The sequence below is a fragment of the Electrona antarctica genome, assembly GCF_951216825.1.
Source record: "Electrona antarctica genome assembly, chromosome: 14".
NCBI lineage: Eukaryota > Metazoa > Chordata > Actinopteri > Myctophiformes > Myctophidae > Electrona > Electrona antarctica.
This window is the reverse complement of record NC_136795.1, coordinates 30,266,203-30,291,721: the sequence shown is the minus strand read 5'-3', so window position 1 is coordinate 30,291,721 and position 25,519 is coordinate 30,266,203. Positions and strand designations below refer to the sequence as shown.

Here is a 25,519-nt window from a genome sequence, read left to right as displayed (position 1 = left end):
CCCCTGTTTAATTGTATTTAATAGTTTTATGTACAACCGCCAGGGATATAGTGGAGCCGTGGAGCAGTGCCCCCACCGTGCTGAGCTGCACACGCTATATTATACTATATTGTTGGTTAATAATTAATTGATAATAGGCCTACATAAAATCTGTTGCAAAGGCTAGTTTTGTCATCCAAACCCTGCCCATATAGTAACTACATTTTAGACTAGAGGTTACCATTTATTTTGTTAGCTTAGGCCTACTGCTGGTGACTGCAGGTGTCTGCCTGAATCTCATAGCTCAATTTCTCCCCTTGTCAAGGGAGAAATCTATTGCCATTATTATATACCTCTTTCCATTGGGTAGGACTGGACATAACATATTGTTTTAAAACCATGCTTGATAAAAATCGAATTGATACTTGTGTAATGTCATGATTGGTTTTATGGCTTTTCTTCTTGTTTACAACAGTAGAAACAATTACAAATATTGATTGCTTGTTATTAGCGATCTATGAATTTAAACTACAGAGAAACTAAATGGAAGAGAAAAGAAACATACACAGTGAGTGGGAAAAGGGGTGGGTGGGGGATTCAGATTTTACGGGGGCCAGTTTTGAATTGCAGCCGTCCGTAGGTGCCCTTTGAGAGCAGTTTTGAAGGAGTCAAGGGATTCACATGTCTTAATGACTGTTGGTAAAGTTCCACATTTTGGTGGCATAGGAGCGAAATGAATTTAGTCCCTTGTTTGTGCCGTTTTAGGACAATCAATGTAACTAGCCTAATAATCATTAGAAATGTTCTTCTAAACATGTTGGTCTGAAGAAGTTGACCTTGCCGTTATATGATCTAAGTTTAATTAAAATAAGTTTAATTAAAATGAGATCAAATTAGATCAAAACCTTCGTCAATTTAAGGCACAGACAGTCACTTGTGTCATTTTTTTCTTATACATAGTGATAATGATAATGATGATTCAAGACATAGTCACAAAGTGCTTTACATAACAGGGTAAAAAAAATTGCATTGTATGTAGTCATAGCACTTCATAGTATATATGTACAGCATAGAATAGCATATGTATAGTTTATATGTAAAGTGTCATTATATAGATATGTTCTAGTTACGTTCTTAGCTTACGCATGTTTCGTGATAAATGCATTTTACATATGTGATGTATTCCCATGCTTTTTTGTTCTTGCTTAATGTAAATCGCTCTGGATTAAGAGTGTCTGCTAAATGCCTAAATTGTAAATTGTAAATTGTATTTATAAAGCACTTTTCAAAACAAAGTTACAAAGTGCTGTACAGTAAAAACAACAGTAGTAGACAACTTGACCTATATGAACATGCCTTATAATGTTGTAGGCCAACTTAACTATACTTTATCTTGTTATGTTTAGAGTTTAAAGATACATTTTGCAAGATTGTCACAGTGCTTTGCAGTTCATTTTATCCCTGTGTAAAAAAAGCATGGCTGGGTCAGTGTATTGGCCTGTCGCTGTCCATTGATGGTGGTGCTGAACCATTCACCAGTGCAAGGTGTGTGTGTGTGTGTGTGTGTGTGTGTGTGTGTGTGTGTGTGTGTGTGTGTGTGTGTGTGTGTGTGTGTGTGTGTGTGTGTGTGTGTGTGTGTGTGTGTGTGATGGAGAGAGGGGCAGAGAGAGCCTATTTCAGCTATAGCCTACTATATTACAGTGTATAATAGAGAGATTCTTTTAACGTTTTTGATTACAATGAGCCAATGAGAGCTGACCAAAATATTCCAGTAATCTCTTTGATGCTGTAAATAAATAGGATGCTGTTTGTTAAATAGGCTTATTTTAGTTATTTGTCTCCACATTGATGGACTCTTCTAAACAATCATAATTTTAAAGTTGATGTAAAACTCACACATTTTTACTTTGGTTATTTTACCCACTTTAAGATGAAGTTCAAAAACATCACAGCTGGAAAAAACACTGTTTTTGATATGGATTCTCTGTCTTTCTTCTTTTTTTAATTTTTTTCAAACAACACCATCCCAGTTATTGTGCTGAGATCAATAATTACCATATATGTCAAAATGTTGTAGAGTGTGTGGACCAGAATTCTAAATAAAACGGGTCGCCCCCTTGTGGCCAAACAAAGTAACAATCTTAAAAAAAAGAAAGAAAAAAAGATCTACTAGGCCTATCTTGTTGTTGTTACAGTGACGTTCAATGCTTGAGACCTTTGACTGACAGTAGCTCTAACCAATTGCGTCAAAGAGAAAATGTTTGAACCCGCCCCCCCGGGAAACAAGATCCATACACAGCATCTGCAGACTCAAATACCACACGACAGTGTGATTTGAGTCTGGCTTATTAGCCAGGCTAATCTTGTTCTTCATTTCTATTTATTTGAGATTTGAGAGAACACTTTTTAAGACCTTTTTTAATATATATTTTTTTTTAACAATTTTGAATACATTTTACATCGAGGTGCCCAGTGTGCCCACTCCTACGAGAGACATGATGACGTGAACGATAAAGTTTGTGATCCACCTACGGATGTCATGTCATACCTTTTTGACGTAAAGTTCCTTTCGTTTTCATTGGCGCGAGCAGGCGACTTCTGTTTGGCTGGTTTGGTTATAAGGTAGGATAATAATTATAAATATAGCAATACTGGACAAACGCAAAAGGTTAAACTCTCCCCAATTGTTTTATTTTACGATATATGAATACATAATGTTATTTAAACTCAGCCACTGATTTTGAGTGAGTTTTTATTTCGATTTTAAAGATTGAGGACAGACATCAAATAGCTTTTCAGTACACAAAGGGATCCAAATGGCCACTAAAGAACAGGTTAATCAAGATGTATCATCATGTAGCCTATATGGCCGTTTTAACAGGACATCCACAAGTTACAACTGAACTAGGGATAATAATAACAATAAACAAGATAAAATAATAACTTTTCCACCTACAGTATACTCTCTCTCTCTCTCACACACACACACACACACACACACACACACACACACACACACACACACACACACACACAGACAGACGGACGGACGGACGGACGGACAGACGGACATATATATAATGGATAGATATATAGTAAATTATAATATTCTCTCTCTGGCTGCAGAAGGAAAAGATTATTACATTTAGGTCTAATTGGATTAAATATGTATACATTTGCAACCAGATTTTATAGAGGAAAGGATTGAATGACTAAACATAATGTCTTACTCATGTGCCTTATTGTCTCCACCAGGCCGAAGGCATAGGGAGAGAGTATATGTTTTGCACTCCGTCCGTGTGTGTGTGTCCGTCCTTCCGTCCGTCTGTGTACAGCTAATCTCCGGCACCGTTAACCCGGCCGATGCCAAACTTTGCACACACACTCCCTGGATGCCAACGATGAACCTCTGCCCCACATTTTCCAGAATGGCCTGTTATAGCGCCACCATGAGGCAGCTTTTCACATTTCTTACCTAAAACTGCACCGATCTGCGTGAAACGTTGCATGCACACTCCCTAGAGGCCAAGGACAAACCTTTGACCTGCATTTTCCGCATCTGCCTTTTATAGCGCCACCAGGAGGCCGACTTTTGTAAAACACATTTTTTGATATTACTCCTCCAGATTCTGTCCAAAAATATCACAAATCGTTACACAGTATCTCTATGGTCATGTGCTCAAGTCGGATATGTCTGAGATTGCCCCGTTTTGAACAATAGCCTCAAATCATGAACGCAGCATGCAATTTACGGGCCAATTTTCACATTGGCCTGTTATAGCGCCACCAACAGGTTGGTTTTTGCAAAACACATTTTTGGAACAAAATGCCTCAAATCATCCAATTGCCATCAAAGGCGTATGAAGAAATGGCAATCGGTACACATGATCTCTGTAGTCATGTGATCAAGACGAGTCTGTTGGATTTCTCAGATTGTACACTGATTGGCTAAGATGGCCTTCCAAAGTTTTCAGGAGTGGCCCGTTTTGTACAAAATGCTGCACATGTCCTGCTCAGCCAGAATTCTATCCTCAGAGATGCTATGAGTGATCTGACTCTGCATTTCCTCAACAAAATGAAGAAAATTGTTGCAAAAACAAATAAAAAAAAACATCCTCCTAAACATTTTGCCAAACATCACACACACTCCTATCCTCCTGGTGGAGACCTGTGCCCGGAATGGCACTTTTTCTAGTTTTAATTAATGCTCACATGATGCTCACTTCATGTACTATTACAATATTGTATTTTACCTTTTACACTTTTTGAGTGGTGTAAACCACTCCTACAACTGGCTTTGTTAGTCTGTCTGTCTGTCTGTCTGTGCAGAGAAAATGAGCATGGTTGCTACGGTCACCCAGTTCACCCGGGTGTGATTTCATTACGTCAGACATTACGTCAGACCACAGCTGATCAGGCTATATAAGACCTTACACCACTCAGTTCACACGGGTGTGATTTTTTTTACCTCTACCAATAGTTTTATTTTATGTTTTTTATCGTTTTGGCTGAAGAATGTATAAACATCTTTGGACAACCAAATAATTGTTAATTTCACCCTGGAAATACAATACAATATTAGCCTATATGACGTTTTACAGACTGTGTAGGCCTACTGTTAACACATAACCTTATTAAAGATGGAGTGCCGTGAGTGCCCCCCTTAAACATGATCATCAGGTATGCTATGCATGACTATACTAGGAGGAAGATATTATTTTTTCAAAAAAAGTTTACTCAAATCTGTAGTAGAACTTGTTCAATTTGTTGATAACTGAGTGATCTTTTTCTTTCGGCTCATTCCCACAAGGGTCGCCACAGCAGATCATCTGTTTCCATCCGCTTCTGTTTTCTCCCTAATCACTCTAGCCACCTGCATGTCCTCTCTCACCGCATCCACCTCCACTTTGGCCTTCCTCTCCTCCTCGTGCCTGGCAGCTCCATCTACCCCTCACCCCTCCTCTGGCCATGTATGTCCAAATCATTTAGGCCCTCATTTATCAACACGGTGTATGCCCACATTTGGGTGTACACCATATTTGGGCTTACGCCGCGTTGATAAATGAGGGCCTTAAGGTCCCTGCACACAGAGAGCGGTTTTCGGATTTTTAGCGGCGTTTCTCCATCGGTTTTCCGAAAATGTGTCCAGTGTGCAACTTTAGTCTTGGATATTTTGCAAATCTAACCTTTTTTTTCTGACTTCTTTTCAGATCCCAAATCTTTATTGCACCTCCTTAATCCATGATGCCACACCATTTTCTATTAGAGCTTCTTCAGGAGCTTGATAATGCAGAATTTGAGAATTTCCAGTGGTCACTGCGCACCAACTCAGATGGCAAAATTAAGAAAGCCCAGCTGGACGGTGCAAACAGGCTGAAAACAGTAGATGTGATGATACAAACCTATACAGCTAATGGAGCTGTGAAGATCACAAAAAGGCTTCTGAAGAAGATCAGTAGGAATGATCTAGCGAGGAAACGGCCAGACACAACCAAAGGTAATCTAATTGAAGCCAATAAATGTAATTGTTGTCATGTCATGTCATGTCATGTCAGGTCATGGCATATTGTATGGTTTATCATGTAGGCTATATCATGTATCATATATCTATCATATCATATATCATATATCATATATCATATCATATCATATCACCTATAGATTTGAGGCATGGATTAATTTAAGTGCTAACCTTGCAGCATAAGGGTTCACAAAATAAAATGTTTTGTCATAGTGTAGATAGACTGTACCAGAGTTTCATACTGTATGTACTTGTTTGCTAATATAATACAATAATACACATTTAATATATTGTCGCTGTCGGGCAGAAACCTTGTATCTATATTTAATCTTTTTATATTCTTTTCATGAATGAAGGTTCACATTTCTTCCATTGTATGACGGTGTCACACAAACGTTGTGTACTGAGAGGATCTACAAGCTGACTCTCTCTCTCAGTCTCTGTGTATTTATATCATATATAATTGACTGAGATGTACAAAATCCAAGATAAAATACACATGTCCGCTCATGTTGTCTTGCAGGCCCTGGTTCAGCTAAGCGAAAAACAGACTATAAAGTAAAGGTAATGAAGTTTGTCTGTCTTGATAGAATAGCTAACACAATAATAGATTTTTTTTCAATGTAGTTGCTGCATGTATTTTGTGCTGTAGTAGGTCTGTTTAAGTGTTAGTTATAACGTGCTGTTCCGATGAGTTGACATTGAGTATTGATTGCAGCCAGAGAGAGACCGTCCTGTGTAGCCAAGTGAAACTTTGACGTAGAAGAGAAAAAGAGATGGTTGAGTGAAAGAGTGTTCTAACAGTCATCGTGGTCGAGCCGATGACTCAAGCACGTGTGTGTGTGTGTGTGTGTGTGTGTGTGTGTGTGTGTGTGTGTGTGTGTGTGTGTGTGTGTGCGCGCGCGTGTGCGCGCGCGTGCGCGAGTGCGTGCATGTGTGCGTAAAGACAACCATTATCATAGAATCCTACAATATAGTTCGGAGCGATCTATATCAGTTTATTGTATCATTGTTTGTTTATTCATGTATTCATTTATGATGATCAGGATGGAGATGATGATGATGATGATGAGGATGGAGATGATGATGATGATGACGATGAGGAGGGAGATGATGCAGACGGCCAAAAGGGTCAAGAAACCAGCAGCAAAGAAACCAGCAGTCAGGAAACTTAATCTATTGCCATTTTAACACTATGGGAGTAATTTATACGCAGCCACTTAATTAATTAGGCCTACACCTAGATTGTACTAAATAGTGCTCATGAAGTAATCGAATCAATGGCAACACAAAAGGTTGTCATAAACATAAGATAATGTAATTATGATATAGTTGAAATACTACTAGATATAACTTTCTCCCCCAATGTTTTCTTAAAGGTGCTGGCTCAACTCAGAAACCTCCAGAAATGAATCGGATGAATGAATCGGAATCCAAAGGTAGGTACTGAGAAGATAAAAATGGTCTTAGGGTGTGGTTTCATCATATGCATTACTTTTATTCTGCATATGATGGCGGATTTTGCTTTTCAATGGGAACTGAGATTGTTTTGGGGAAATCCGCAAATGGCAACAAACTGCGTTCTCAGTCACTTGTGTCATTTTTTTCTTATACATAGTGATAATGATAATGATGATTCAAGACATAGTCACAAAGTGCTTTACATAACAGGGTAAAAAACAACAAAAAGCAACAACAACGCAACAACAAGATATCAGTGAATAACAGCCAGCACAAAATGAAAGCATACACATATAATCAAAAAATAGAATAGAATGAATGCAAAAGGAAATTAAGAGAAGGCCTTTTAAAGGTGGGTTTTCAGAAGGGATTTAAAACATGACACAGATTGTGCAAGTCTTAGATTAATATAGGATAGGTAGGGCGTTCCAGAGTTTGGGAGCATGAATTACAAATGCCCTGCCACCCTGATGAGCTGGGCTGTGGGGGTCTCAAGGAGGGCGTTGTCTGAGGACCTGAGTGTACGTGTAGGCTTATTGGGAGCCAGCATGTCATAGTAACACTTATGAACTTAACTGAGATTGTTTTGGGGAAATCCGCAAATGGCAACAAACTGCGTTCTCGGTCGCTGCACCAAACTTGTGGTGCAGCGACAACCAAAATTGTGGTGCAGCACCCAGTGCCGTTTCTCTTTTTTTTCCCACCCCGCACAGAGACAAAAGAACACTCGTCTTTTCATTGAGTCACAACTCACTCAGATCACGCTCGTTTTTAAACTACGAAATTAGGGCTAAATTTGGTATATAGATCGTGCATGTAGGCAGTCTCTACGAAACGGTATCAAGCAAACTTGTTCCCATTGAAAAGCATCGTCAGAATCCACCCTTATCGGCAGAACCAACGTTTGGTGTGACTGTATCCTTTTCATAAGATTTCAGACTTTCTAGTTGTATGTATTGTATACTATGGAGTCGGAATAAATAAATAAAATAGGAGTACAGCTGTGTAATGACTGAATGTTAGATGGAAAAACACTGATTACATTACATTATGTTTGTTATCTTATCCCTAACAGTCGTTAATGTACACATCCACAACACCGTGTCTGCCTCCAACGAACGTAGCGGTTCGAACTGGTATGGTACGCCAAGGTACTCTACGCCAAGCTATAACGTAGCAAAGGGAAAGAAGTCTCCCAAAAGGGTGAAGAAACCAGCAGTCAAGAAACCAGCAGTCAGGAAACCAGCAGCCAACAAACCTGTAGCCAACAAACCGGCAGTCAATAAATCTGCAGCCAAGACCAGCAAGAAAGTGACCAAGATTCCTAAGAAAGCCCCAAAGAAATCCACAGTTTCCAAAAATGCCCCAGCAAGAAAACCCCCAGCTAAGCACAAGGCAGTGAAACCAAGGAAGGCAACCTCAAAGAAGAAGTAAAGACCCTGAACATTACGTCATTATCATTACCCAACTCTTATCCTCAGTTATGCCCCTGTTTAATTGTATTTAATAGTTTTATGTACAACCGCCAGGGATATAGTGGAGCCGTGGAGCAGTGCCCCCACCGTGCTGAGCTGCACACGCTATATTATACTATATTGTTGGTTAATAATTAATTGATAATAGGCCTACATAAAATCTGTTGCAAAGGCTAGTTTGTCATCCAAACCCTGCCCATATAGTAACTACATTTTAGACTAGAGGTTACCATTATATTTGGTGCCTTCAACTCCACTGGAGACTAATAAAGCATTACACTTGTTTACAAGTGTAATGCGGAAGTTAATTATGCGGGACTCCTACTGAGTGGCACAAAACTACTTTCTGGCCTTGACAGCCCATACATCCAAACAGAAAAGTCCTATATGTTTGCATTAAATGACTTTAAACAACATTAAATTAACTTTGTCACTCACTTTGCCACTCGATTTGCCACTCGATCTGCCATTCACTTTATGCATGCGCATACCCTCTATAGGGCCCACCATTTTTAATTCATCAAAACATTTAGAGACGTACGAATATATAGTCAAAACAGGAAATCATCATAGAGGAGGTAAAAAGGGAAAAGAAACATACACAGTGAGTGGGAAAAGGGGTGGGTGGGGGATTCAGATTTTACGGGGGCCAGTTTTGAATTGCAGCCGTCCGTAGGTGCCCTTTGAGAGCAGTTTTGAAGGAGTCAAGGGATTCACATGTCTTAATGACTGTTGGTAAAGTTCCACATTTTGGTGGCATAGGAGCGAAATGAATTTAGTCCCTTGTTTGTGCCGTTTTAGGACAATCAATGTAACTAGCCTAATAATCATTAGAAATGTTCTTCTAAACATGTTGGTCTGAAGAAGTTGACCTTGCCGTTATATGATCTAAGTTTAATTAAAATGAGATCAAATTAGATCAAAACCTTCGTCAATTTAAGACAGTCACTTGTGTCATTTTTTTCTTATACATAGTGATAATGATAATGATGATTCAAGACATAGTCACAAAGTGCTTTACATAACAGGGTAAAAAACAACAAAAAGCAACAACAACGCAACAACAAGATATCAGTGAATAACAGCCAGCACAAAATGAAAGCATACACATATAATCAAAAAATAGAATAGAATGAATGCAAAAGGAAATTAAGAGAAGGCCTTTTAAAGGTGGGTTTTCAGAAGGGATTTAAAACATGACACAGATTGTGCAAGTCTTAGATTAATATTAGGATAGGTAGGGCGTTCCAGAGTTTGGGAGCCTGAATTACAAATGCCCTGCCACCCTGATGAGCTGGGCTGTGGGGGTCTCAAGGAGGGCGTTGTCTGAGGACCTGAGTGTACGTGTAGGCTTATTGGGAGCCAGCATGTCATAGTAACACTTTATTGCTGATCTAAATGGAAGCCAATAATAATATTTAGGCTAGATTACTCTTTCTCCTGCATGCAATGATGCACCACAGGGCAGGCTAGCCTTTTTAGAATAATTGTATAGCTCCGTAGACAGTAAGCATGAGTATAATATATCTTAGTCTGTGTCACACACACACACACACACACACACACACACACACACACACACACACACACACACACACACACACACACACACACACACACACACACACACACACACACACACACACACACACACACACATTTTGAACCTAAAGGCAAGTCCACACCAATGATTTGAAATGCAACTCCTTATTGCAACTGTAGCTCTTTGCAACACCTTGCAACTTCTACTTGCGTTGCGCAGGGCCGGTTCTAAGGGGGGGCACCCATTTTGATTGATTGATTGAAATATTTATTAACAGTTTGCAGAATTACAGTACATTTCAAGCACAAACTCAATACAAAGGAGTCAAGGGATTTGCATGTCTTAATGACTGTTGGTAGGGCGTTCCACATTTTGGTGGCATAGGAGCGAAAATAATTTAGTCCCTTGTTTGTGCCGAATCTGGGTTGTACATGGTTTGTTGCACTCCCTCTGAAACATGCGTCCTGCCCACCCAATCAAAGGTTATGGAGACACACACACACACACACACACACACACACACACACACACACACATATATATATATATATATATATATATATATATTGCCAAACTACTGTAATGAAGTAATTGTTAATTGTATTAACTGTCCTACGTCAAACTGTGAATATCAGTGCATGGTCAAAGGACGGCAGTGAAGCAAGACTTTTACTGCAGTGAATGGAATGAAGTTGGCACGGACGGTCATCTTTTAGGGAACTGTGTTGCTGTTGGACAGATTAATACTGCATAAACAATATAAAAGCATCATTATCAAAAGGACAAAGGACACTGTACTTTAATCATCTGCAATAAAAGCCGGCTGATATTCACTGTTTGACGTGGACAGTCAATAAAAATGAACAATTACTTGATTACAGTATTCCATAATAAATTTGTTTTGGCCTCACATTAACTTTATGCACCTCACTGAGGCGCTGGACAGACTCACAATTCAATTCATACACAGTATATTCTTTCCTTTTTCTTCTTTTTTCTCCATTCATTTATGATTTCTTACTTTTAATCAATGCTAAATATCTCTGTATTCCAATATTCCGGTAATCATTGCCATAGTGTGTTTGTTTCAGTAGCAGGGGCCTCCCAGTCTCTCCACCTCCACCAGGGCTGGTTCTAGGGGGACAGAGTGCGACGAAATGTGCGTGACGGTGTTTCCTGCCCACCCAATCAAAAATGATGGAGAATATTTATTTGTAGCCAATATAAAACATACCACAAAATATCAGTACCATTTATCAGTTCTGATTGGGTGGGCAGCATTTTTAGAGAAATTGAACCCATCTGAACACTGTTTGCCAAGTGCCATGTTAACCGACAGGAAGTGGCGTGTACATAGACACTAGGTGGTGCTAGAGCACCTGCCCTTTTGAATGTTTGTTTTGTACAGTGTACAGTATGTGGCCCATGGTGACATTGATTAATTCTGGATTAAAAGCTTATAATATATTAGTTATGCCCCAAAATCTATAAATCTCACACACTATTAAGGCAACCGGTGCACAAGGTGCCCTTTTTTTTCTTCACTTGAGCACCTACCCCTCTAAATTTTGCCTTTATTGACAGTAGATTGACATTTGGCACGGGGAGAGAGATGGGGGACACACACACGCAGCAAACGTCGTCGTCGGGATCGGTATAGTCGAACCCGTGAGACGCTGTCAGGCAGGCACGTGCAGGGGGGGGGGGATAATGGCTGCAACTGCTGTTGGGGATAATAATGGTTGCAACTTGCATGTTACAAGTATAGTTCCATGTTGCAAGGAGTTGCATGCACGGCGAATCATTGGCGCGGTTTGGCCTTAAAACGGGTTTGTTGCAAGGACTTGCATTGTGGACTCAGTCAGACTGCTACTAAAAGTCCTGTATTAGAATTAAGACAATTAGCTATAGCTGCATTTTATACTGTATGTGGGGGCGGGGGGGGGGGGGGGGGGGGGGTGTGGAGAACATGTGGACACCTATTTATTGCTGATTCATATGTGTGTTTTGGTCTGGACCCCCCCCACACACACACACACACACACACACACACACACGCACGCGCACACACACACACACACACACACACACACACACACACACACACACGTGCGTTATTGGCATGAGAACCAACTCTGATAGTATTTACCACAAGGAAGGCATGCTCCAGATGAGAACTGCCTACTGTAGGCCTACGTCATATTTGACCAACCCAACCCGGCCTTCACAAAGCAATAGGCTACCGTCTTGTTGTTGGTAGTCCTACTTGGTTATAAATACTTTCATTTTCCCTTCCCCTTGTGAACTTTGTGTCTGCACAACGACGACGACGTGATTCCTTGCTAAAGGTAAGAGGACAATTACATTTTGCAGAATGCATGACGCATTATGTATTTTATTTTATCACTGATTTGTCTAAAGACTTCCCAAAATATATAGTCTAATATTATGGCTTAATATCAATGTAGGCCTATTTTATAATTCCTTCTCAGTCTGCAGGCCATTATGCGCATTTTCAGAATGGCACAGTCTAAGGTTTAAAATGAAGAGGGCGGAAGTGTAAATATCTGCATTCATGCAGATATTTACACTTCCCCTTTGCCCCAATTGCGTTATTTATGAATAATGATACCTTGTATGGGGCCTACTACGCATAACGTATGATGAGATCATTATTGTCTGTGAAAGTGAAAGCACTTGGCACACCATAGTAGGCTATATAGCCTATAGGCCTGATAGTGAGATTGATTGATTGATTGAAATATTTATTAACAGTTTGCAGAATTACAGTACATTTCAAGCACAAACTCAATACAAAGACTGTTAACTGTGAGTGGACGACCCAATTAAGCATTACACTTGTTTACAAGAGGGTCCACCTCTTGTAGGCCTATTTTATAATTCCTTCTCAGTCTGCAGGCCATTATGCGCATTTTCAGAATGGCACAGTCTAAGGTTTAAAATTAAGAGGGCGGAAGTGTAAATATCTGCATTCATGCAGATATTTACACTTCCCCTTTGCCCCAATTGCGTTATTTATGAATAATGATGCCTTGTATAGGGCCTACTACGCATAACGTATGATGAGATCATTATTGTCTGTGAAAGTGAAAGCACTTGGTACACCATAGTGCATAATTTGCAGAATTACAGTACATTTCAAGCACAAACTCAATACAAAGACTGTTAACTGTGAGTGGACGACCCAATTAAGCATTACACATGTTTACAAGAGGGTCCACCTTGTTCAATTCATCAAAACATTTAGAGACGTACAAATATACACTTCTATATATAAGAACAAAACAGGAATTCATCATAAGGGAGGTAAAAAGGGAAAAGAAAAATATACAGTGAGGGGAAAAGGGGGTGGGCGGTGCGGGGGGGGATTCAGATTTTACGGAGGCCAGTTTCGAATTGCAGCCGTCCGTAGGTGCCCTTTGAGAGCGGTTTTGAAGGAGTCAAGGGATTCGCATGTCTTAATGACTGTTGGTAGGGCGTTCCACATTTTGGTGGTGGTGTATCGAATCTTGTGGACCAGACCCATTGCAAGATGCTGTACTCTGTCGTCGACCCTAAGCCATTCCAGCCTGTCAAAGTGGGCAGGGGTGAGGTGGGTTCGGGGGGTGAGGCCAAGTAGGAGCCTGACCAGTTAGTTTTGGGAGGTCTGGAGCCTAGTTTTAAGGGCCTTTGAGGTGCTGTGGTACCAGGAGGTGCATGCATAGTCAAAGAAACCTTGTACGAGGGCTCCTGTTAAGGTCTTCAAGGTGTTTTTGTTGACCAGTGAGGAGATCCTGTAAAGGAATCTTGTTCTTTGGTTGACTTTTTTGATTACGTTGGTGGCCATTTTATCACCGGAAAGATTAGCCTCCAGGATGGAACCTAGGTAGGTAATTTAATCTTTACGTGTGATAACATTGTCACCCACTCTAACCAAGAAGCCATTTGCCTTGCTGAGATTACTATTAGATCCAAAGAGAATGGATTCAGTTTTTCCCAGGTGTAAAGATAGTTTGTTATCAGCGAGCCAGGTGCAGATTCTACTGAGTTCAGAGCTGAGGGCCTTTTCAACCTGCAGTTTGTTCCTGTCCGAGACTAGCAGTGCCGAGTCATCTGCGAACAGGAACAAGTTGCAGTCACAAGCTGATGACATGTCGTTTACATGGCCGTCAGGGCCAGCAAGGCCTTCTCTGCTGGCCCACTTGCCTGATGCAGAAATTAAAATTTATATTTTATAATAAGTTTTTATTTTTAACAAATATTATATCTATAATATTATATATAATATTATATTTATTTCGCTGCCACTGCACTGTTTCTCACTCAGACAGTCTGGATGCTCTGCTTCCATTCTGTGCAGGTACAACAGCCCTTGTTTTTTTTTAACCAATGAGATTATTTCATTGTGTTGTCTCCGGGTAAAATTCTCTACCGGGAGGCCTGCAGAAACTCCAGTGAATCCCCTTGCCATTGAAATGAATGGGAGCAATATAGAGATTGACAGGTTCCTTAGCCAATCAGATTTCGAGTTTGCCCTGCTGGGCGTTTTCTTTCATGTACCAGCGCCAGCTAGCTGGCCTTTGGTGACGTTAACGTCTTGCTTGGATCCCATCACTGGGGGGAATATTGTCAAATGAGAAAAGAGAACTGGGTATTTCAAACTTTCTGCGCGAGTTCCCATATGTGGGTTGATTGAGGAGCTAAATAGATTTAACTCACAAACAAACGCGGAAAACGGCTGAAGGAGGAGAATAAACAGATTTAGTGGTGGATTTACAGCATTTTTCGAGAATGAAGGACTTCAAGAAAAGCTTGCAGGGTCGACCATTGGTATGATGCAGGCAGCCATGGTAAGGATCTTTATATAATATTTATATACAGTACATGCGATCGCGATGCGACGCAGCTTATTGATGATTGATCGTTTTATAGGCTATGGTTGTGGACTTCAGGACTTGTGGTTGTCCGTGCTGACTGTGTGTGTGGCCGAGTCTCATTTGGCTGTGCGCTGCGGAGCCACTTGAGTGTGAGTGTGTGTGTGTGTGTGTGTGTGTGTGTGTGCACGCTCGCGCGCTGCGTGTGTTTAGTCCCCGCCGGTGCAGCATAGCTGGGATATTACAGAGCCTGATGGTTCAGTTCCACCAATTTTTGCGTGGTTTAATGTTGTATAAGAACATATGACAGGTTGTTGGGGGGGGGGGGGGGGGGGGGGGGGGGGGGTTGAAGGCCTAGTTCATTTCGGCACGGCCCGCCACTGTTAGGAACAGTAAAGGCCCTAGTATGCTTCCTTGTGGAACGCCACAGCTCACTGGGGGGGGGGGGTTCCATTCACCTCCACCATCTGTTCTCTCCCCTCCAGGTAGGATTGCATCCAGCTCACTGATGTGCTATCGAAACCAATTGCTTTTAGCTTGTTAACCAGTATGGAGTGGTTCACGGTGTCAAAAGCCTTTTGGAGGTCCAGCATGACCATGCCACAGTATTTGCCAGCTTCCACCTCATGGTCGCTCAAATAGAGAAGGCATGTGTCAGTGGAGTGGGACGTTCTGAAGCCAGATTGGAACTCGTACATTCATTTATTAGTGGCAAGATACTTTTCAATATAGACTATTTTTTCCATCACTTTCGAGATGGAGCTTAGATAAGGGCGGTAGTTGCCGGGGTCTAATTTACTCCCTTTCTTGTGCAAGGGGGTTACTTTGGCCAGTTTGAAATCTTGGGGGACCTGTCCCTGTTTGATGGAGAGGTTTACTATGTGGGTGATGATTGGAGCTATAGAGATGGCTGGGTCTCTGAGAAATTTGGAGGGAATATTGTCATGGCCAGTGGCCTTGTGGGGTTGGAGGGCACTCAATTTCTTAAGAGACCAATAACGTTTAAATTAAAACACGTCAGTGGGTATAAAAACATAAAGGAATTCTTATTTTATTTTTTTACAATTCAGAAGCAGCGCAAATATATTCAGTTCATTCTGAATGTTTCACACCTAAAATAGACTGCATAACAGAGAACACAGCATAAGACAGCTGTAGGTCTATGTAAGGGATAATATCTGGCTAGGTGGTCATTGTCGGGAGATAATTCACCGACAGGGAGTTTAACCACCGAGGCGAAGCCGAGGTGGTTACACTCCCTGAAGGTGAATTATATCCCGACAATGACCACCTAGCCAGATATTATCCCGCTTATTACATGGCTAACTAACATAAATTAATCCATTGATCCAAAACACAACAAAAAAAGTATTCCATAACTTCGCGCTGGCTGAGTCTGCCCAGCTGCAGGGCTGAAGCACTGTCGGAAAACAAGGAAGTGAGTTGATCAAATAGAATCCATTTTCGGGTCCAGCTGCTTCGTCTATTTCTCGCTCAAATGTTTTCAAAAACATTTTTAAGAGCAATGTTTAGCTGTAAATTACATTGTGTGTCAGTAGTGTGTGTGTTTACATGGCCGTTATGTTGGAAACGGCAGTAAATCAAGCGGGCGCAGCCGCGCAGCTGGTGGTGCTCAGAGGGTTTGATTAGGCAGCGGTCATTATACAGCGGAGCGGTCATTATCATGAGATAACTCACCGCTGAATTAAGCGATTGACCAATCAGAATCAAGCATTCAACCAAGCCATGTAATAAAATCTTTTAAATACAGTCTGAGTCTCAGAGTCTGACACGCACCGCGATTGACTGATGCGATAGTTGCGATAGGATCGTGAATCATCACTGATGAACAGGCTTAATAATGACTTATTTCTTGCTTAAATATTTGGCGGCGGCCTATATATTAAAAGCCATTTATGGTATAGGCTATACAACAACAACACACACAACTCGCTACAAACTACAATGAGAAAATAGTTGGCAAACCAGCTGGACTAGTTACTTTTCCCCGCCCAACCATCAGCAATTCAAGAATGCCAGAAAGCCTCCAATAACGCCAGAAATGATGGATAACCTGTTCTGAGTGAAACTCCTCCCTACACTCTGGCCCTGCAGCATCAGTGGTTCTTGATTGATTGGGTTCAAGTGGTTATTAAAATATTATAGGGCCTATAATAAAAATGGTCTGAGGAATTTAATCTAACATTTTCTTCTGACTTCTTTTCAGATCCTGAATCTTTACTCCAACACCTTAACCAGTGATGGCAGGCCACAGAGATTGTCTATTGGATATCTTTGAGGATTTGGATAATTCAGAATTTGGCAGCTTCCAATGGCAACTGCGCAACGAGGGCAGAGTTAAAAAAGCCATGCTGGACAATGCCGACAGGATGAAAACAATAGATGCAATGATGGGATCATACAACGATGAAGTTCTGGAGGTCACCAGAATGATTCTGGAGAAGATCCGAAGGAGTGATCTAGCCAAGAAAATCCCAGGGTCAGGTTCAGGATACAACGGTAATGAAATGAAATAATAGAGTTTTATTATGTCATGTCATTCTCCTCAGCTGTGAGCTGTGCTCAATCATATGCTTATAGAGGGTATGCACATGCATGAAGTGAATGGGAAATCGAGTGCATGGCAAAGTCAGTTTAATGTCGTTTAAAGTCGGTTAATGCAATCAGATAGGACTTTTCTGTTTGGATGTATGGGCTATGAAAGCCAGAAAAGTAGTTTTTTGCCACTCAGTAGGCGTTCCTGCAAGGCTGCATAACGTCCGGGTTTGGTGATGATGTCACGCGCATACCCTCTATAGCATCAATCTTTCAAGTGTATTTTTTATTTCGTATCTATTGTGATTTCAACACTAATACCCACATATGCGCGTGACATCATCATCATACCCGGAAGTCATGCAGGAACGCCTACTGAGTGCACGGCCTAAAACTACTTTCTGGCTTTGACAGCCCATACATCCAAACACAAAAGTCCTATCTGATTGCATGAAATGATGTTCTGCATGCACATATAGATTGTACTTATTAGTGCTCATGATTGAGGAATGGAACTGTTTCAATTAGGTGCTGTCCATGCAGCAAAAAAATTAAATAATAATAATAATAATAATAATAATAATAATAATGTTTTGTCATATATAGATGTACTCATAAAAATGAACCCCCCATATTGTCTTCAGGCCCTGCTGCGACTCTGCAAAAAGTGTCAGTGCCAACCGAGAGCGCCATGAAGCTGAAGTCCGTGAGGAGTGACTTCATTGCAGGAATCTCACAGGCCAACCTGCATGGTCTACTGGACAAGCTTCTGGATAGGGGTGTAATCAATGATGCTGAAATGGATGACATTAGAATGGAAAGGCTAAATGCAGATAAAGCACGGAGGAGTATCGACACGGTGCGGGCAAAGGGAGACGGGCCGAGTTCAGATATGATTGCCATAGTTCGTCAGCTGGACCCAAACCTTTGTGAAACGATAGGTTTGTAGTTTGTATAACCATGTGGAAGAAAAGGGAACTACAACATAGCAACCAAACAAACAAGTAATTCTGACCATTTGAATATAGGTGATATAGATACAGAGAGAGAGAGAGAGAGAGAGAGAGAGAGAGACACAGACAGACAGACAGACAGACAGACAGACAGACAGACAGACAGACAGACAGACAGACAGACAGACAGACAGACAGACAGACAGACAGACACATTTTGTCTGTCTGTCTGATACTGTAAAATCTTTAGTTTCTATATCATACAATGCAAATGTCCTGTTCTCTGACTTTGCTGCCATATAGTCTTGGTCACTGCACAGTAATTTGTTTTCTTAACATGCATGTAATAAAACTTTGTAATAATGTTGGTTTTTTGTTTGTTTGCTTGCTTGCTATATTATGTTTTGTATGAGAATGAGGGCCACCTCATTGGAGAACTGGCTTGACAGGTCTCTTCAGAAATAATAAAACATGAAGGTGACTGAATACAAAATCAGATATTATAGTCATACATGTGGTAAATACTAAAGAGTAAAGTGTAAATTAGAGAAACTGAACATCTACACTCCAATATATATCACCATTAAGTAGTAGGCCTACTATCATTATTAAGTAGTACAGTCAATCCTCATGTAGACCTATATGGGCTTCAAATGTTAAACATGAATTTTCATGTAGAAATATATGAATCAGTCCTGAGGTTGGTCCAAGAAGACATTATGGATAATTAGTATGGAGTGGACTTCAGATGGTTCTTCGTCTCAACTGCTCAAATAACCACAATCAGGACATTATTATTAGTAATATATAAAGAAATTTGAAAATGGAATAGCAAAAATATACTTTATGAAAGGCTGGAATAGACAAAAAATATATACTAGCCTATACTAATAATACTAAAGTCCTATTAAAAGCAATAGTACAGGGAAATAGATATACACAAACATTAGTATAGCAAGAAATAACATGTCATAATAAACAACAATGGTATTATATTAATGTGCAGAAAGTTAAAACAGAGCATCCCATTAAGTTGTTAATCAACACTGAATGCATGGCCTGATCCATAAGAGGGTGTTTTCAACTTAGCAGTGGTTCTCAAACCTCTTCATCTCAAGGATCCCTAAATATTTAGATATTTATTTTTGTCCCATGCACGGACCCACATATGAAAATGGTCTATATGGGCCCTATTTTATTTTATCCCTATACATTTCTTTGCCTTTTCTTTCTTTTTAAAATGTATCCATTACATTTTTTATATTTTGAACATTTTTGAATAGTTCAAATAGACAATCTTATACAAGCTTACAATGTAGATCAGGTATTTGAACTTAAAAAAAAAAGGTTTTTCAAAATAGTAAAAATAGGTGGGCACTAGGGACATGGGCACCATATAGTTTTTGCTTTTAAGTGCAGGTTGTAGAATGTAGATTTATAACCTATACCTATTTATCCATTGTTAGGAAAGTATCTAGCCAAAATGATTTCAAATGACTGCCTTTTTATGTATGTAGTATTTGATTAGAGACCCCTTTTTTGGTCCATCCCCCCCCCCCCCCCCCCCCCTCTCTCTCTCTCTCTCTTAACGCAAACTGAAACTCTGTGGTAAGAAAAACACAGGCTAAGGCTATGATATACGTCAAATGTATTTGTGCCCTTCCTTATTGTATTGTGACTTTGTTTTGACATACTTCAACTTTCATTTTCGTTTTCATTTGGCTCGAGGCGATAGAAAAGGACTTTGTTAATGCCATTTAAGATAAGACAATGAAAATATGACTTTCCACCTTTAGGTTACATTTTATTTGAGGTGTTAATCAAAACCATTGTTTACCGCGGTATAAGCTTATTATAGCCTACTTGTATAGTTTAATGGAGAATTGTGCCTCCGAGGCATCGATGAAAAAACTCTTGGCTGCTTTGCATAAAGCTATTATTATTATTACTTGCGCAAGCAGAGCGTGCAAGTACTTTCGCCCTAGCCTGGCTAATAAGCCAGACCGAATCCGCCGTTGGCAAACAAAAATGCCTGGCGGCGGATTACGGTCTGGAGAGGCTCAATTGTATGCCCATTTCCTACACCAGAGAACTGGTGTGGCCAATCGGGACACGGTATGCAATATGGGCGGGCTTTGGTACGCTGACGTTCAATGCTTGAGACCTTTGACTGACAGTAGCTCTAACCAATTGCGTCAAAGAGAAAATGTTTGAACCCGCCCCCCGGGAAACAAGATCCATACACAGCATCTCCAGACTCAAATAGCCAGGCTACTTTCGCCCAGGAGTGCGTATGCACCGTCCCAGCAAATGACGTAATCGTAATGACTACTGACTACTGAGCTAGCTATATCAGTTATACCCTGACGTCATATGCTGGGACGGTGAATACGCATCAAAAGTAACCACAGTATACCGCTAATACCGCTAATCAATTTACAAATTACATATACATATCAAGGCATTTCCCTTAATCCACCCGACATTGATCGAGATATACGTCACCATCGAAGGCATTGGGTCCTTTAATCCACATCTTTATTACGTCATCATTGAGAGCTAGTGATCATTGAGAGCTAGTTATACCAGTTATACCCTGACGTCATATGCTGGGACGGTGCATACGCATAAAAAGTAACCACAGTATACCGCTAATCAATTTACAAATTACATAGGAACATTACCTCTAATCCTCCCGACACTGATCGAGATATACGTCACCATCGAAGGCATTGGGTCCTTTAATCCACATCTTTATTACGATATACTTCATAATACTATTTTTTTACGTGCAAAAAGTAGGTACGTAGCAAATAGCTAAACCTAATAATTCAATATTTCAATCGTTCTTTCAAAGAGAAGCTGAGATTTGACAGTTTGTAGCGGTCGACAGTACTTGCACGCTTTGCTTGCGCACTAGTAGGCCATTTATGACCTACTTGTGTGCAACAAGCAAGTGGGCACTCGACAGAGTGCAGTTCTAGTTATTATTATTATTATTATTATTATTTAGTTATTTAACTAAAAAATAAATGCATGGTTGTGCGTAGCCCTGGTCCAGTGCGTCAGCGAGTCTATACGCACTGGAACAGGGCTAGGTTGTGGGATGCAGGCTGGTGCACCTTTCTCCAGTCCTCAGTATTACGCTGCGAGTTTCAGAGATGATTCAAAGTGCATTCTGATCTGTACGAACTGTACGGAGTTAACTGTTGAAAACAAAGCAGGCACGTTGCGCGTTATAGGCCTAATTATTGTAGAGCACAAGGCATTGATTAGACTATTCTATGAGTGCGGGCTCGCAGACGCCACAAAACAGCAGTCAATCATCAGCGATTCAGCCTTGCAATATTCGGCTAGCCCTAATAGCCTGTAACCTGACTCCGCCAGATGGGGCAGCAGACAGTACACTGGGTTCCCCCCATGGCTGAGGGAAGTAGGGGTGCTGGGGGGGCTGGAGCACCCATCATTTTAATTAAAACAGATTTCTGTTACTAGGCTTAATAAATATGCTGTATCACAGTATCAGCACCTTATCCTGGTTAATTGCCTGTGTCAGTTTTCTCATGCGTGTGGAGAGGGAAAGTAAAAGCCACTTTTCTGCGTGAAATTGCGCGAAAATGCGCGTGCGCGAGGCGCGTGCACGCGCATTTTGCGGCGCGCGCTAACGCGCGCGCACCCCCTACTGAACGTTCAGCACCTGCTAGTGTAAACATCTTCCCGCGGCCCTGGTTCCCCCAGGAGGGGGGGAACCCAGTGTACTCTCTGCTGCCCCATCTGTGCCCTGTGCTATAACGTTTTATTAACATATAACGTCACCTTTTATGCACACAACGGCACGGTTTACACACGTTTTAAACATGCGTAAATTATGTGTAAAACACTGTCTACTGGGAACATTGGAGGATTTCTTTACAAGCTGAATAGATTTGTAGTGGTAATATTGAAAATTATGGGCTCCATCTTGCGGCAGGGGCCCTTTTTCCTTAATTTGGGGATTTAGTATTGTGTGAGAGGTGTGGCCCCCGTAGAATTTGTTATTGTGCCACAGCCTAAGTCCCTAAAACACCTCCATTACCCCTTACATTATGCATAGGTGTGGTTTGCGCGTTACAATGATTAAACCAATCACCATGCCACCTGCCATTGCCTTTAAGAGATCCATTATCCATTTAACATTATGCCCAGTGATTTACACTATGGCCCATGGCCATGGAAGAGCGACATTGAAATATAGCCTATTTATATTTGATACAGAGGCCGGGTTGTTTTGTGTCCAGTAGCTCCAACACAGCCTCACTCGTGCAAATCTAATAACTTCTTTGACTAGACAATTAAACACAATAAGCACAAGGAATTGACACTGCTGATTATAGTAAAATTCCAATCACAGAGATTTGTGGAGAATTAAGACAGAACGAGACCTCTGAGCTGCGAATGTTGTGCAACATGACTCAAGCCGAGGCAACTCCAACTCAGGTCTCACCATCTCAGGAGTCAGGAGTGCATTCTTTTATCAAACGGAATTCGCATTATGGGTGGTTTGAAGAGGCACTTTCCATTGTCCTAAAGTGTGTGCATAAGATAGCAAATATAGGGAAAGCGCATCAACACGCCTACAGACACACCTCCACCCGCAAATATAGGAGTCGGCAAAATTAATAGTGGGTTGTGTGGCCGCAAGATAACGTTTACGCATAGTGGAAGCTCCTAAATGCGTAATTCACGGAAAATGTTTATTACTTGAGGATAAAGCATGGCATAAGATGAAGCCCTGTGTTTAAATGTTAGTGTTTAATAGAGTGTGAGAGTGTTTCAGGGTCTTGTGACAGTCTTCAATTCACAGATAATGTTGGTGATACAATATTTAATAGGTATAGCCTACATAGGCTATATATAAAAATAATGAAGAAACACCTGCTTTTTACCACCTATTGACAGATTTGATGACACATGCCTGCTGCTGTGTGTCCATATAAATGGTTTGATATCATACTTGACTTTTTCTGACATCTTTACTCTTTTCAGATCCTGCATCTTCATCGCACCCCTTAATCAGTGATGGCACACGAATGTCTGTTAGGGATCCTTGAGGATCCTTGATGACTTCAAGCGATTCCAATGGTACCTGCAAAAGGACTCCAATGGCTCCATTCCAAAATCCAAGCTGGAAAATAAAACCAGGTTGGAAACAGTGGACGTGATGACACAGACATATGCTGATGAAGCTATGGCGGTTACAAAACCCCTCCTGGAGAAGATCAAGAGGAAAGATCTAGTGCGGGGAGACTTTCAGGATGCAAAGGTAGGCCTACTTAAAGTATTAATATCACATCATATCATAATATATTATATCGTCACTGTCAGGCAGAAACCTTATATCTCCATATTTCAAATCAATGCCCAAAAACAGTGTCACACAACGTGAAAAATCTCACAACAAGAATGATCAGAAGTGTGGATTCAGTTGTTGTCCTTGCAGCACAAGGTTAGCCAAATAAAATGTTGTTCATTGATTTAGAAGGAAGGATAAGGATGGCATTTGCAAGATATGCACCCCTATTATATGCAATATAATAATATCATAATATGAGGCGTAATTCTGTGTGGTTGCACAGACAATTTTAAGCTTTGAATCTTGCATAAGTACAGTTTGATGTCATAAAAAATTATCCTCCATCTTGTCTTAAAGGTGCTGCTGCAACTCCTCAAAACTCCCAGGATGTGGATGTGGACGGAGCAGAGGAGAAGTTGACTTCTGTGAGGGATGAGTTCGTTAAAAGAGTCTCTGAGCCGCTCCTGAATTCTCTAGTGGACAAGCTTCACGTTCAGAAGTTTATCCTTGATGAAGAAATGGAGGCTGTCGCAGAGGTCAATAGCAGGGCAGGAAAAGCACGGAAATGTATAGACATTGTGTGGGCAAAGGGCGATGAGTCCAGTTCAGTAATGATTGGCATGGTTCGTAAGCAGGACCCTACCCTTAGTAAACTGCTACGTTGGTAGTCAGGCATCCCATGTGGGAACAATGGGAACTAGTACTACTATAGCCTACATTCCTTACAACATAACAAGCAAACAAACAAGTAATCAGGACCTTAAATCAAAAGCAGCACTCCAAATAAATGATGCAGCAAGACTGGCTCAGTAATCAGGTTTTGCAATTTTTAAGGTAAAAAGTTTTTAAAAAAATCACACCCGTGTGAAGTAAGTGGTGCAACTCCGTGTGGGGGTCCCCGGTGGGGGAGTTTCAGACCCACAGGAACGCACCCAGGGTGCCGGCCCGATTTCGGCGAACCGCCCCACGTCCGAAAGGTTGAGAAATTAAATGAAATGAAATGATTACTATATTTACCCAGGGTATCTGGGCTAAGCTCAAGAACTTGTTTCCAGCCAGGCCCTGCTCATAGAACATTTCATCGTAGTGGTTCAATGCCTTGTTCAAGGGCACTTCAGCGGTGGTAATTTTAACGTGTCGGACCGCTGATTCGAACTGGCACCTTCCGGTATCAAGACCGCTCTGCAATCCGTTCGGCCACCGCTGCCACAAGAAATGACAGTTACCGTGTGGGGGTCCCTCTACTGTACTATACTATCACTGTACTGTACTGGTGAAAAACAACCATGCTGTTTTCGTGCTCAGACGCACCCAGCCACCCAGCCAGCCACCCACCCACCCAGCCAGACACATATTGTCACTTAAGGAAGTGGTTGCACCACTTAAAAAGCTTTGCATATGGTTGAATTAAACGTTTAGACACAGTTTACCAATGTACAGTAGGCCTATGTGTGATTTGTCCCTGTTCACATGTGAGAAATGATTTGGGAAAATATTAGTTTCTCATGAACTTGTTTATTTTCAGCAAACAAACAGCAGCAGTCTATACCTAGAGAAATGGGCATGTTTCAAAACACTTATCAGAATGTACACAGTAGGCCCTGAAACTTTCACCATACTGTATATCACCTGCCGGGCTCAGCCCCACTTTTAGGATCATGATTTCACAGCTATAATAACCCCTCTTCCCTTCTGAATTTGATCTTGAATATAGCCTATATGTTTCTACTTGGTGAATAAACTTGACAATTTTGTTACATCAGCATCTAGTTCTGTTCATTCTGAACCTGTACCAAATTGTTCAGTTACATTGTCCAGTATATAC

At 40.9% G+C, this 25,519-nt stretch overlaps 1 protein-coding gene across 1 annotated transcript; it reads left to right on the top strand.

The window, feature by feature from the left end:
* The first annotated feature begins 17,085 nt into the window (after positions 1-17,085).
* On the top strand, positions 17,086-18,563 carry LOC306937380 (uncharacterized protein). The gene is made up of 2 exons (XM_079521096.1): positions 17,086-17,373; positions 18,054-18,563. The coding sequence occupies exons 1-2, from the start codon at positions 17,115-17,117 to the stop codon at positions 18,356-18,358; spliced, it is 564 nt and encodes a 187-aa protein (XP_079377222.1). The 5' UTR covers positions 17,086-17,114; the 3' UTR covers positions 18,359-18,563.
* The last annotated feature ends 6,956 nt before the right edge of the window (positions 18,564-25,519 follow it).